The sequence below is a fragment of the Hirundo rustica genome, chromosome Z, assembly GCF_015227805.2.
Source record: "Hirundo rustica isolate bHirRus1 chromosome Z, bHirRus1.pri.v3, whole genome shotgun sequence".
Classification (NCBI taxonomy): Eukaryota; Metazoa; Chordata; class Aves; order Passeriformes; family Hirundinidae; genus Hirundo; species Hirundo rustica.
The window spans coordinates 2,325,156-2,338,269 of NC_053488.1; the positions used below are offsets into that span (position 1 = coordinate 2,325,156).

Here is a 13,114-nt window from a genome sequence, read left to right on the forward strand (position 1 = left end):
CAGGGGTGGAATGGGATGAGTTTTAATCTCCCTTCCACCCCAAACCATTCCATGATTCTGTGAAAGGCGTGCTACAGGTGTTACACCTTAACCAAGAGACGCTGCCAAGGTGTGGCAGTCCAGAAGCGACATGAAGCAGAAAAGGGATGTAAGGAATTAAAATTAAAACAGCAGCTCCTCAGAGAATGAGAAGACTTCAGTGTTGACCTTGTGCTTTCATTCCTTTCCAATCTCATGAATTGCAGAACCCTTCAGAAGGACCCCAGAAAGACAGAAGTAGCCTTAGAATTTCTGTAAAAGCTTCTCTTTTCTACAGGCCTGCTTTGCTCCTCTTGGGGACAAATTATCTTGCATCCTTGTTAAAAGCTTTTGCTTCAAGTATTCCTCAATAAAATACAAAATTTCCTTCAACTGCAAGAATATAATCTGAGAAATTGTTCCATCTCCAGTCTGAGTTGTTAAGTGCTTTTGCACAGGAGTAGTTTATCTGTAAGGTGTGAGGGCTGGAGGGGGATGGGGTGTGTCTGAGGGTAATTTATGGGTGGTTTCAACCTGAGTCAAATCCTGGACTGAACAATTTGCAGGGACAATAGAGGAGAGGCGGGGGAAGGCACCTGTTTTCTAAAACTATCCCAAGCGTTAATCTTCTGCTTCCTCAAAGACTGTGAGAGGTTTTTTTGCATTGCCTATCTGCCCCGATGAGAGATGTTGTGGTGTGAACTAACATGATCCTAAAGGACAGATACACAAAATGGATCCATTTTTGTTCTGCCACTGGCTTGCCGAATGACCTCGCGTACATCGCGTCCCCGTGCCTCGTTTTCAATTATGTAAATCAGGGACAAAAATTATTCACCTTCTTGGAGTGTTTTGAGATGTACTGATGCACGGAGAGATGCCACGGTTTTAACACCTCACAATTAACGCTCCGTTTCTACCGGTTTGATGCCTCTATCAAAACTCCCACCGCTTTTGTGGGTGATGCCTCATGAGGTGGGGCTTAGGGATGGGTGCTCACCTAAACAGGCAGGGGATAAAAAAAAATAAATGTCAGAGGATGCGAGGCTGGTGAGCTGTCTGTGCTACGGTCGTTACTTCACGGTTCAGAAAACGCGCGTATTTTGGAAACAAATAAATTTTAAAAATGCAGTTAAGGGGCTGAGCAGCTCTGGTTGGTGGTTGTGAGTGTCTTGGAAGCAGCAATTCCTCACTGCCCCTTGAGCAGTCAACGTCCCCAGCAGGAGGGATTTTTTACACAAGCACCAGTAATGACCACTATTATCCTTGATCAGACATCAGCTGCTTCCTGAAACCAAACCAGAAGAGATACGCTACAGGAAGAAAAGGGGTAGAGAGGATAGCCAATGAATATGGCTGCAAAAAGCAGAGACTTCCGTGGACGTGTGTGTATCCAAGCATGGAAGTGGTTCTTGCCAGCAGACTAGATGCCACCAGCTCTTTCCTTGCAAGGAATAGTTAAAATTCACTGAGGCAAGGTCAGGGACAAGGTGTCTGGTGAGAAGTGAACCCACCACACTTGTTTCACCCCATTTTTTTTCTCCTATCCTCCCATGTTTCTGCAGGTGTCAGAATGGCTTAATATTTTAGAGTACAGGCAAGTCGTGGCTGTTCCTGGGAGAGGCAAAGGAAGCTTCTGGTGCTGCAGGCTGGGGTTTTAGTTAAATGAAGCAGTAATGTCATTATCTGTGTTTCATCCACCGCTTCTACAGTCAGGCTCAATTGTGCTAATCACTGCAGAAAAGGGTGACAAGGAGCTTACAATCCAACCTGTCTGATGTCAGGAAAGCACAGACTTCCAGCATCACCTGGGAAAAAGAAAAGAAGGTCCTGTGACAGCCTTTCAGATCTACACAGAGGGTCCTTGCCCAGTATCACCCAGTAGTCAGCTTGGATCCTTTCAGGAGAGAGGATAAATGGGATAAATAACTGCTCTTTTGGATAAGGACATTTACGGAATACATTTCCCTACATCACACTAAATTATACAGAGTCAAGCAAGCAAAGTGATTCTTTTTTTCCCCAAAGCTCTTCTCTTCCTCTAATTACATTTGAAATGTTTTGCATGCTATTGAAAATGTCACTTCCAGCTGCAGACCATTAAGGAGCCTATGTGGCATTGCCATGGGTTTTATTAAGGCAGGTTTGTTGCTGGGGATTTCAATGGCTGCAAAATGAGGCCTGAGGTGAAATACCTTTTGTTAAAAATGTTGAACACTTGCTTTGGTGGTAGGGGACCTTTCACAAAGGCACAGTGCTCGCCAAATTATTTTAAAGACCAAGGGCTGAGTAACTGGGCAGGAACTACTCAGATATGTGCTGTTTCTTCCCTTCTGCCCCAAAGCATTAATGGAGGCAAATGTGGTGGTCCTGGTTTGTCCTGTGGTCACAGCAGAAACTTGTGCAGCTGGTATTTTCCTGAGCCCTTGTTTTCCTGGTACTGTTGCTTGAGGTGCCAGCAGGATACAAGCAGGTCTGCTCTGGTTCTTCTGCAAGCACCCAAAGCTGAGTGATGGAGCACCTCTGGCTCTCACAGGGGATCAGAATCAGGAACAGTGTCCAGAGGAAAGGCTGATGAGCTGTTGCTGCAGAGATCCTTCAGTTTCTCCTTGCGGCCAGGCTGTGTGAGCAGTGGTTAGGGTTTGGGAAAGTCCTTTCACCCTCCTATATTCACATCACCTTTCTGGATCCTCTTCCTCTTTGGCTTTTGCTCCTCTTTTAACCAGCTTGGGCTGAGGATTTGGTGACTCTGGGGTGGGAGTTTCCTTTCCCATCATTGCTTAGGTGCTGCAGAGTCTCTGAGCCCATTGCAAAAGTCACAGAGGATCGCAAGGGGTAAACAGGATAATAGCCTGAAACCAGGATTTCATGACCTGGAAAGCAGTTCTGCAAACATGATTTGTTCTCCTTCTGCTGACGTGATGCCTAGCACACAGAGCCAGCCCAGCAGAGGGAAAGTCTCACATTTAGACTCTGTGCACCACTGGCCTTTCCATTTTCTTTTCCATACCAATGCGGAAAGGAATTTTATATATACTTTCCCAGTCTGAAACAAAAGAAAAACAATAACTTTTCTGGCAGAGCAGGATGCATTTTTCAGACACAAACCAACCCTTCCATTTCTACATCAGCTTTTCAAAGCTGTTTAAAGCTGTGGCAGTGAAACCCTTCATGAGACACCACTCCTGGCACCATGGGGCATGGACAGGGTGGGGAGAGATGCTGCTTTGGCATATCCAGTACAGCTTTCACCTGGGGTGAGCTATTTCTCCTACAAATGAAAAGCATTTAGGGATCCTTGTACAGGTCTCATAATCTAATTTAAGTCACTGACAATCAGGAATGAAAATGAGAAAAAGGAAAATTCTAGTGAGAGGGAAATTTTTTTTTTTCTTTGAAGCAGACAGGAGGATGTTTAGGGGCAGTTGTACAGTTTTTCTAAGACTGTCCATCCAGCTCCTTGATTTATGTACCCCTGTGCTGCAAGGGACACACTGTTGGCATTTGCTTTTTCAGTGTTGATCCCTGACAGCACTCGGCACTTGCTCTTTAAATAGCCCAGAGCTGATAAAAGCATCTTTGTGGGGAGGAGCTGGCTCTGTCCTCAACTCCAACATCTGCAGGAAAGCCAGGTCTGTCCCATCTCTGCCTCTGGTAAAAGAGCAGGATTTTGTTGCAGCTTCTTGGTGAGTGTGGCTGCTGGCACCGGGCTGGAGAAGAGGGAGGAGGGCATGTGCCTCTCAGCCGGTCTCTATTCTGGTACTGCTGCTTAGCACTGATCCTGACCCTGCCATCCTGTTCACTGCTGGCAGCCGGGCTGAGATCAGCAATTTACTCCATCCTGGTCTGCAGGCACTGACATCTCTCACTGCAGAAGGAAGGCATGTTTTCTTTCTTTCATGCTGTACTGTCACTGAAGGTTTGATGGAAGCAGAGCAGCCTCCTGAATATCCTGCAGAGATGTTCATTGAACTTAAATGGAAAAGATCCTACCAAAAGATTAACAGCTGACACTGCCAACATGTGTAGAATAAATTTCCAAAACAGCCCCAAAGAGCAAGCTGCTCCAGTTAAATCACAGTGGGAGCCCTGGAAAGCTTCACAGAATTGTAGAATCATAGAATGGTTCAGGTTGAAAGAGACCTTACAGAGAATAAATTTCCATCCCCTGCCATGGGCAGGGACACCTTCCACTCTCCCAGGCTGCTCCAAGCCTCATCCAACCTGGCCTTGGACACTTCCAGAGACGGGACAGCCACAGCTGCTCCAGGAAACCTGTAAAATTAAAGCAGATGGAACCAAACTCTTCTCACCAGTGTCCAGTGGCAGGACAAGAATGAACAGGCTCAAACTGAAATACAGGAGATTCCATTTAAAATAAGAAAAGAAAGTTGTTTTGTTTTGTTTTTTTTTCTCTGCATGGGCCACCCAGAGAGGCTGTGGAGTCTCCATTCTTGGAGATATTAAAAACCTGGCCACACACAGTCCTGAGGAACCTGAGTTTAGCTGAGTTTAGCTGAGTTTGCTCTAAACAAGATATTCTGCAGATGAACCTTCCAGGCACAATAACTTCGCAGTTCTGTGCCCCTGAAATTTGAGGGGTGAATGGTGGTGTTGTTTGGGGTCTGTGCTGCGTGGTGCACAGCTGAATTTCCTGACTTGGAGAAAGTTCAGGAAGCCAAAGTACAGAACAGCAGTGGCTGTGGGGCTGGTAAAGGACTGCCAGCACGTGGTGTGGAGGCTCACAGTCCACAGGAGAAGGGCCACTTGTTGACATAACTCAAAAATGTGCCATCATTTTCTGTTCAAGGATAATGAGGATTAATTTTTGCAGACGAAGAGAGTAGGCACACGGCAGTGAATTCCTGGAAGAGCAAGAGCTGTTTAATCTCTCCAGGATGTACATAACAAGTGAGCAGAGATGTCTCATCATGAACATAACCTTCTTTTGTCTGACTAATGGCAGGACTTGAAAGTAGAACTGTCAGAACCTCCCGTCCCCACCGAGGTCAACAAGTGCTCCTTCGATTTTAACAAAGAAATCAGAAAAACATTCTCAAATGCTGTTTTCTTCATTTTCGAGTTGCTTTTGCAACGGGGAAGAAAAACAAACCGAACGAAGAAAGTAGCAAGTTAAAAAGGTGCTGTGGCTCCTCAGAAGGCCCCAGGGGAAATGTAAAGTGATTTGGTCATCCATGCTGGCAAGGATGGGTGGTTTCCTTGCATGTGCTGGCTGGCAGGGCCAAAAGAAGAAGTTGTACTTTACATTTTGACCTCAAATCCAAAGGGGAGACCTTAGAGCCCTAGTGCCTGTAAGGAAGATGGGGACAAGCATTTTAGCAGGGCTGCTGCAACAGGGCAACGGGCGTGGTTTAAAACTAGAAGAGTGTCAATTTAGATTAGATATATAAAGGAAGAGGCTTTTTTACAGTGAGGGTGGTGAGGCTCTGGCACAGGTTTCCCAGAGAAATTGTGGCTGCCCCAGGCCTGGAAGTGTCCAAGGCCAGGAAGTGTCCAAGGCCAGGTTGGACAGGGCTTGGAGCAACCTGGGATAGTGGAAGGTGTCCCTGCCCATGGCAGGAGAGTTGACCTTTGAAGGTTCCAACCTGAACCATTGATTCTATCATTTATAGCAACAACGTGGAGCTGCCAAGGAAAGGTGCCTCACCTCCTACATGCAAACATACAACCCCCTTTTTTTTCTCACTAGGAATTGCCCCGGGCTGGCACTTGGAATATATTGATGTGATGGACTCTGCCATGGACAAGACATTCCGCTTCCAGTGTGATCGCTGGCTGGCTAAGGGTGAAGACGATGGGCAGCTCATCAGGGAACTGGCCTGTGCCAACAACGACATCCTGGAACTGAAGGAACGGACTGGTGAGTAGGGAATGCTCCGGTGCCATTTCCTGAGGCGCCTCAGAGGTCGCAGGACCACACCTCCCACAAGCCGGAGGTTCCCATGCAGGCTTTGGGGGTCATTTCATCGACGCTCTAGTTCGACAGTGCAGTTCTGCTGTAAGGGAGAAACAAAACAGGAAACAAAGAAAGGACAAAGCAGGATTTGTGAGGAAGATAAAGCTCTCCTTCTGGGTTGAAACCTTAGAGGGGCCCATCTGCAGTGGTTCAGTCCATCAGTAAGCCATGAGAACGCACGGATATGATCTCATTAGAAGTAATGTGCTTGAGGCTTTGAGGTGGAAAACAAGTCCAGTCCTTAAAGCTCAGTAAGTAACATTGCTCCAGCTTCCCCCTTAACAGGTTCTGGGCCACGAGTTTAATTGTCCCAGCTGAACATGACAGCTGAGCTTAACAGCCCATGGCCCTGGATCTGCTCTGGGTGATCCCTCTGGGCCCAAGGTAATTACACTGGTGTCTGATGTGGTGGGTGATTCAGCCAACAAGAGCTGCTTAACCCCACTGATGATGTGCAGGGTCCATCTCAAGAACTACTGCACCACTGCTCTTCTTCAGGAGGAGCCTGGAGAGACAATGATCACATTACTGCACTGTGATTGTGCTCTGCCCCTGGGAAAAAAAAAACCAAACAGCCTTGTGAGGGCCATTTTGGGTACTTACAGGCCACCACAGCATCTGAGCACATACACTGGGTACATGGACATCCTCGCTCTGATAGGAAAAGTGGCACAAAGAAAAAGAAAAAAGAAAAACAAAACAAAACCAAAACTAAAAACAAAAACAAACACAAAACCACAAAACAACAAAACAAAACAAACACACACAAAAAAAACCAAACCAAAAAAAAAAAAAAAAGAAAAAAACAAACATGGAGGATTAGGATTTGGATTTGGATTTGGGCTGTGTTTTCAGATTAAGTACTTAGCACAGAGCTGGACACAGCTTGTTCAAGATGGACCTCAGTCATCCTTGTGGGTCCCTCCAACACAGAATATTCTGCGATTCTAAGAATAACTCCATCTATTCTTGCTACCCAATCAAGCAGGACTCATATTTTTCATGTATCCTATCCCAAACCACTTAGAAGCCAAAAGTCCTACAGATTTCAGTGTGTTTCCACCCTTATTTTGCAAATGCTTGCTGTCTCGTGGGCTGTGATAAATATTAGGAAAGGGGTTTTTAAGCAAAGTGACAGCCAAATGAAGAGATCTTGCAGGCCATCTGCTCCTCCTTTTCTGTTCAACGTGTGTGTTAATTATGCATTAAAGCCTACGAGATTGTCACAGTAACCAGCGACAGAGAGGATGCAGATACAAAGGAAAACATCTGGATCATCCTGGAAGGGAAGATGGGCCGCTCAAAGGAGTTCCTCATGGAAAACTCTTCCAAGAAAAGGAGATTCGAAAGGTAGTAAGCAGGATGGTGGGCCACAGCAACTTCCCCACCCCTTGTGTGTCCTCCACAAATGCCACCTCTTCTTGCCACAGGGGGCTGTGTCTGTGCCATGCTGCTTCTCATCCCCCTTCCAAAAAGCTGGATGGCCTCCCGCCTGGATTACAGGGAAGATATCAAACAAGTTTCTGGTGGGCAGCCACAGAGTAGGTTTTAGAACAAGAAAAAGGTATTTGGTAAAAGGAAATGTAGATGTGGCATGTGTGTGTGTCCTTTTGTGTCAGTGCATACGAAGAGGCTCCTGGCAAGCCCCCAGGGAGGCTGTGAGGTTTTTGAGCTGGGAGGAGCAGAAGGAAGCTGGAGGTGGTTTCAGCTCCTTTTACAGCATCTCACTGGCAGTGGGAATCAGAGGGAAAGTAATAGTAGTTGGAGGCAAGATGTTGTCAGAGCTGCTCAGATTTGACTTTGCAGATGGATCTGGGGTGGGGGGGGGGAAAGGCTGCGAGATCACTGCCGCGTGAGGAAAGGCAGGAATCAGCCTCCTGCTGGAGGCACACCCATGGAACATGGGGCATATTCCCTCTCCCAAGTGGGACCAAAGTGCTGCAGGTGTGAGCAGGGTTTTCTGCTTTTTTAAGGGCAGGGCACACCCGTAGGGGATGGGGACCTCACCAAAGTCACGGGCGCTGGTGATGTTCTGCTGCCTTGCAGGGAGGAAAGGGTTTTTGTCCTGGTGAAGGAAGGTGAAATTATGGCTTGTGTGGAATGGAAAATGAGTGCCTGAGACATCATGTGAAATATGAAAGATCAGGAGGAGCTTCTTGAGTTGATGGTGCCTGTGGGGGAGTTATGCACCACTTTCCATCAGGCACAGTCTGTCCTTGGAGGGACCAAGGGCCAGTCCAAGGAAATAAACCCAACAGATACTCAGGAAACACAGCAGGAATCCAGTCAACACTTGAACAGAAACCTATCATGCTAGCCCATGGCAGGGTTTTTGAATTAGATGATCTTTGGGGTCCTTTCCAACCCAAACCATTCTGAAATTCTGTGATCTAATTGTTTCTCTGAACTATTCCAATACGAGCTTCAGGAAGGGTGGCTCAACCAGCAAATTTAAAACAGCTATGGTGGGTAGATGCGTAACAGATACAGTCTCCGTCAAGAATGAATGAATAAGTGCTGGAGGGGAAATTAGTCATTCCTTAGATTTATCTATAATGAGGCAAATTGATTTTGTATGTGGAACAGCTCAAGTTTATCCTAGAAAGTCCTAGTGGCAACAATTTCAAGTGTCACCCCTAATCAGGGAAAATACTAAATTTAAATATGGAAATTATACTTTGTGTTGAATGATTGTAGGTTAAATCAAATGACTGTAAATGAAGGCTTATCTTCCATCTTCCATAGCCATGTGCAAATTACTTAATGCCCATATGAGGCAAGTTACTGGCAGCCTCCAGGATGCTGAAACTGCTCCCTGTTTCCTGTAGGGGAGCGACAGACACATTCCAGTTCTCTTCAAAGAACGTTGGTGATATTGCAGCCATCTGTGTTGGTCACTGCCCAAAAGATGGGAAGAAGTCATCTGCAAAAGCTGATGTCTTCTGGCATGTCCAGGAGATTATCGTGACAGAGATGGAGCTTTGCAACAAGTAAGTGCCTTCTCATGGGCAAGGAGCTGCCCTGGGAGGGCGTGGGGGAGTTGAGCAGCTCTGCACACATCCTCCTGAAGCATCTCAAGCTTAAGAAATAACAGAAAGTCTTCTTTCCTGTTACGTAGTTTGGTTTCTCAGGTCCAGAATGTCCTCGCCTGACTTACCTATACAATATCCGGGTTGTTAGAGAGGGTATTTGCATGTGCAGGTAACTTTTACAAAGAAGTTGGCTGGGGTGAATCTCACAGCCAGGATGAATTGGTTTCTCAGCTGGTGGGAAATAACCAGAGTGGCTGAAATTCAAGGAGTTTGTAGGGTACTCTGCACAGACTGGTCTTTAAGTAAGACTTGTGAAAGAGTTCCTAGAAATGAGAGTAAGACAAAGCCTGAGCCTCTGATTCAGACCACTTTGGATAAGAGATCCTTCTGGTCTGGTCCAAAAGGCCACACGTGACTGGAAAGGTTGCAATCATGCAGCTCAACCATACCTGAAGAGCCCTGAGCATGGTCAGGTCACGCACACTTTGATCTGAGTCCCATCTTTGGAAGGGGAGCAGATTCCACAGGGACTGAGCAGGAACAGAGGAAATCACCCATTTGCAGGGAAAAAAATGCACTTTAGTAAAATAATCCACAACGTTAATTGTGGATTTCTTCTCTTCTCATGATATTTCCATTGCTGCTAAAGAATTTAACTACAAGGAGTTTGTTCCAGCTGAGACAATTGAGTGTTTAAGAAGAAATCCTTGAAGCGGTGGGGGTTTTTTTTAGAAGCTAAGAGTCTCTCCTAGCAAATTAATCAGCCAGCTGAAGAGCCTTAATAATATTTGCTGAATGAAAACTCTGTCAATTGCATACTAAAACATGTTCTTTTCTCCTGGTGGGGAAAAGCCTGGAACCCTTGAAGTCCAGCTGTGCAATCACATCCGTGCACTGAACTCACTGGGAGCTTGCTGGAACTGCTGGGACAGTGTGCTGCGAAGGGGCCAAAGGTTTTCCCCATAAAATCCCACTTTTTAAAGATGGTTTTAAATTAAAGAGGGCAGCCTGAAGATACTGGAAAAGCCTTGCACTGGAGCAGAGCTCCAACTCAGCAGATGCAGCACTTTAGAGTGGTGTTTGCTGTGCACATGAGCAACTGGAGAGCGTGCACCATGAGAACGGGTTCTCACTTAAGGTATTACCCAGACAAGCCAAAGACCAGGCTTCATATTTAAGGTATTACCCAGACAAAAAAAAAAAAAAAACAAACCCCTACCCAGGGAAGCCAAAGACCAAATTAAAAGTTACGAGACTATTGCAGCAATAGTTTTGGATTATACTGGGATTTTTCCTTTTGGTAGTACTTCTTAGTATGTAAAAAGATTGTGTTTCAAGATTTTCCTTGCACATTCCAGGGATACAAAGGTCATCTTTTTTCTTTTTGCCCCTTGTGAAGATTGGCATGTGCCATTTTACTTCCAGACCATGAGATATTACACAGCTGAGGAAATCAATCTGCAGCATTGGGCATCCTCTCCATCACACTCTCATGCAGTTTTTCTCTCCCTGAGCCTAAAATTTTGTTCCTCCTGGAATCTCTCATCTACAAAGCTTCTTTCCAGGGAGTGAGATCTTCTCTTTTGCTGCAGAAAATGCCAAGAGTGTAGGAAGTGCTTAAGAAACACCATACAGCTGGAGTCACAGTAACCCTTCCTCCAGGTGTTTATTTTATACACACACTCACCCTGCAATCCAGCCACACTCCATTCAGGAGGGCCTGCTGCACTCCAGTGAAGGTGGGGGAAGGGGGGAAAAAGCTCCTTTGGAACTGATCTGCATCATTGGAAATGAAATACATCCTTAAAAGCGGAGGGCTCCAGCCCCTGGCCGAGTGCCAGCCACGAGGTAATTTATGGATGTGCTCGGTGTTCCCCTTCACATCACCAGAGACGGCACTGCAGAGACAAGGGCTGCTGGCATCTGGTACCTATCACTTCTGTGTTCTGACCTTTTTTTTTTTTTTTTTTTTTTACCCTGCTAAGGATGAGATGGGTGATCTAGAAAGGAAAGGGAAGATTTAAGCCTCCTCCATCTTTCCCACTCCTGCCTTTCTCCTGCTTTAGCTCTGGGTCTGACTGCTCTTCCTGCCTTGGTGGATCTGGAACTGGATGTGCCATTGCACAGGCTAAAGAGGTGGCAAGAGCCACACAGATCCTTCCCATGTGCAGTGTGTCTGTAGCTGTATGGGGAGAGGTCAGATTTTTTCCAGCTGCAAAGTTCCATCGTGGCTCTCTCGCTAGAGGCATTCAAGTTCTGGCACATAGAGGAGAAAATACTGAAACAACTTTGATATTGGGCAATTTAGTAGAATGCACACTCCCTAACTTGCTGGCTCCATGTTTTTACCAACAACAGCCCCAGGGCAGGGCCTGTCCCCTGTGCCGGCACTGCTGAGGCACCTCCAGTGCTGGGGACAGCTCTGAGCCCCTCAGGACAACAAGGACACCGAGGGGCTGGAGCGTGTCCAGGGCAGGGAAGGGAGCTGGGGAAGGGGCTGGAGCCCCAGGAGAGGCTGAGGGAGCTGGGGAAGCGGCTGAGCCTGGAGAAAAGGAGGCTCAGGGGGAACCTTGTGGCTCTGCACAGGTCACTGACAGGAGGGGACAGCCGGGGGGGTCGGGCTGTGCTCCCAGGGAACAGGGACAGGAGGAGAGGGAACGGCCTCAGGTTGGGCCAGGGGAGGTTTAGATTGGATATTTGGGAAAATTTCTTCACCCAAGGAGCTGTCCAACCACAAAATAGGTACAGCTGCTCAGGGCAATGGTGGAGTCCCCATCCCTGAAGAGGTTTAAAAGCCATGTGGATATGGCACTTTGGGAACATGGGTCAGTGGTGGCCTTGGCACCTTGGTAGCAGTTTGACTCAATGATCTCTCTTAGAATGATTTTTCAACATAAACAATTCTACAGCTCTCTAACATTTGCCCCACAAGGTATCCATCTCTGGGACATGGACTTGTAGAGAATTCTCAAAGCCTGACAGAAGGCTTGCACAGCTTTGTGCACCTGTATGCAAACCTTGAGATGAGATGTGCTGACTTAGAAAGGCCATGGAATAGGACAGACATTGCTGAGAGAGAAACTGAATTAGAAACAAGTTTCAAATAATGACCTTGCATGTAGACTAGATATCCTGGAGAAACAGAACCATGGAAGTTGTATTGTACCAAACCCACATGGGGTATTTTTAAATTGTTATCTTAAAAGCATTAGCAGCATTGTGTGGCAAAATCTGATAGGCCAAAAAACCACTTATATTGTATAATATAAGGAAATAGTTTGGCTTCTGATTGTGATGGCGTGAATTGTAACATCTGTACCATCTCACCCTTCTCATAAGACTGAAAATAGAATAAAAGTCTTTAAAACACCTCTCAGGAGCCCCACCTCTGAGTCAGAAAAAGTGATAATCTGACAGCACTCAGTGCCATGGTTTAGTTGAGGTGTTAGGGCTGGGTTGGACTCGATGATCTCAAAGGTCTTTTCCAACCCAGTGATTCTGTGATTCTGTGAAAACACCTCTCAGGAGCCCCGTCTCTGGGTCCTAAAAGGGTTTTTCCAACACCCCTCCATGCCATTAACCCACCCGTGATCCCCGCCGCGGCAGGTACTTTTTCAGGTGCAACGTGAAAATCCCTCTGCGGTACAAGAGGCGAGACTACAAAGTCTTCGAGTGTGCCAAGGTCACCGAGAGCTTCGCCAGCAAAGCCCGGAGCTTGGTGCCAGTCAAATACGAGACCATCGTGGTGACAGGCTTCGAGAAGGGCGCGGGCACCGACGCCAACGTGTTCATCACCATCTACGGCCTCAACGGCGACTCGGGGAGGCGGGCGCTGAAGCACAAGTTCAGGAACCTCTTCGAGCGAGGCAAAACCAACAGGTTTTACCTGGAAACGCTGGACATGGGGGAGCTGAAGAAGGTCCGGATTGAGCACGACAACAGCGGCCTCGCCCCGGGCTGGCTGGTGGAGCGGGTGGAGATCACCAACTCGGCCACTGGTGTCACCACCATATTTCCCTGTGGGAAGTGGCTGGATGAAAACAGAGGGGATGGGGTAATCTGTAGGGACCTTTTTCCTAGGTACTGA

General features: G+C 46.9%; 1 protein-coding gene across 1 annotated transcript in view; it reads left to right on the forward strand.

Moving 5' to 3' along the window:
- LOXHD1 (lipoxygenase homology PLAT domains 1) overlaps window positions 1–13,114 on the forward strand; it is a 76,547-nt gene extending 63,433 nt beyond the window's left edge. Inside the window, exons 20-23 of the mRNA XM_040089787.2 lie at window positions 5,729–5,899; window positions 7,207–7,345; window positions 8,824–8,985; window positions 12,634–13,114. Of these exons, the coding sequence (XP_039945721.2) occupies window positions 5,729–5,899; window positions 7,207–7,345; window positions 8,824–8,985; window positions 12,634–13,114 (953 nt within the window). The remainder of the gene's footprint in view (window positions 1–5,728; window positions 5,900–7,206; window positions 7,346–8,823; window positions 8,986–12,633) is intronic.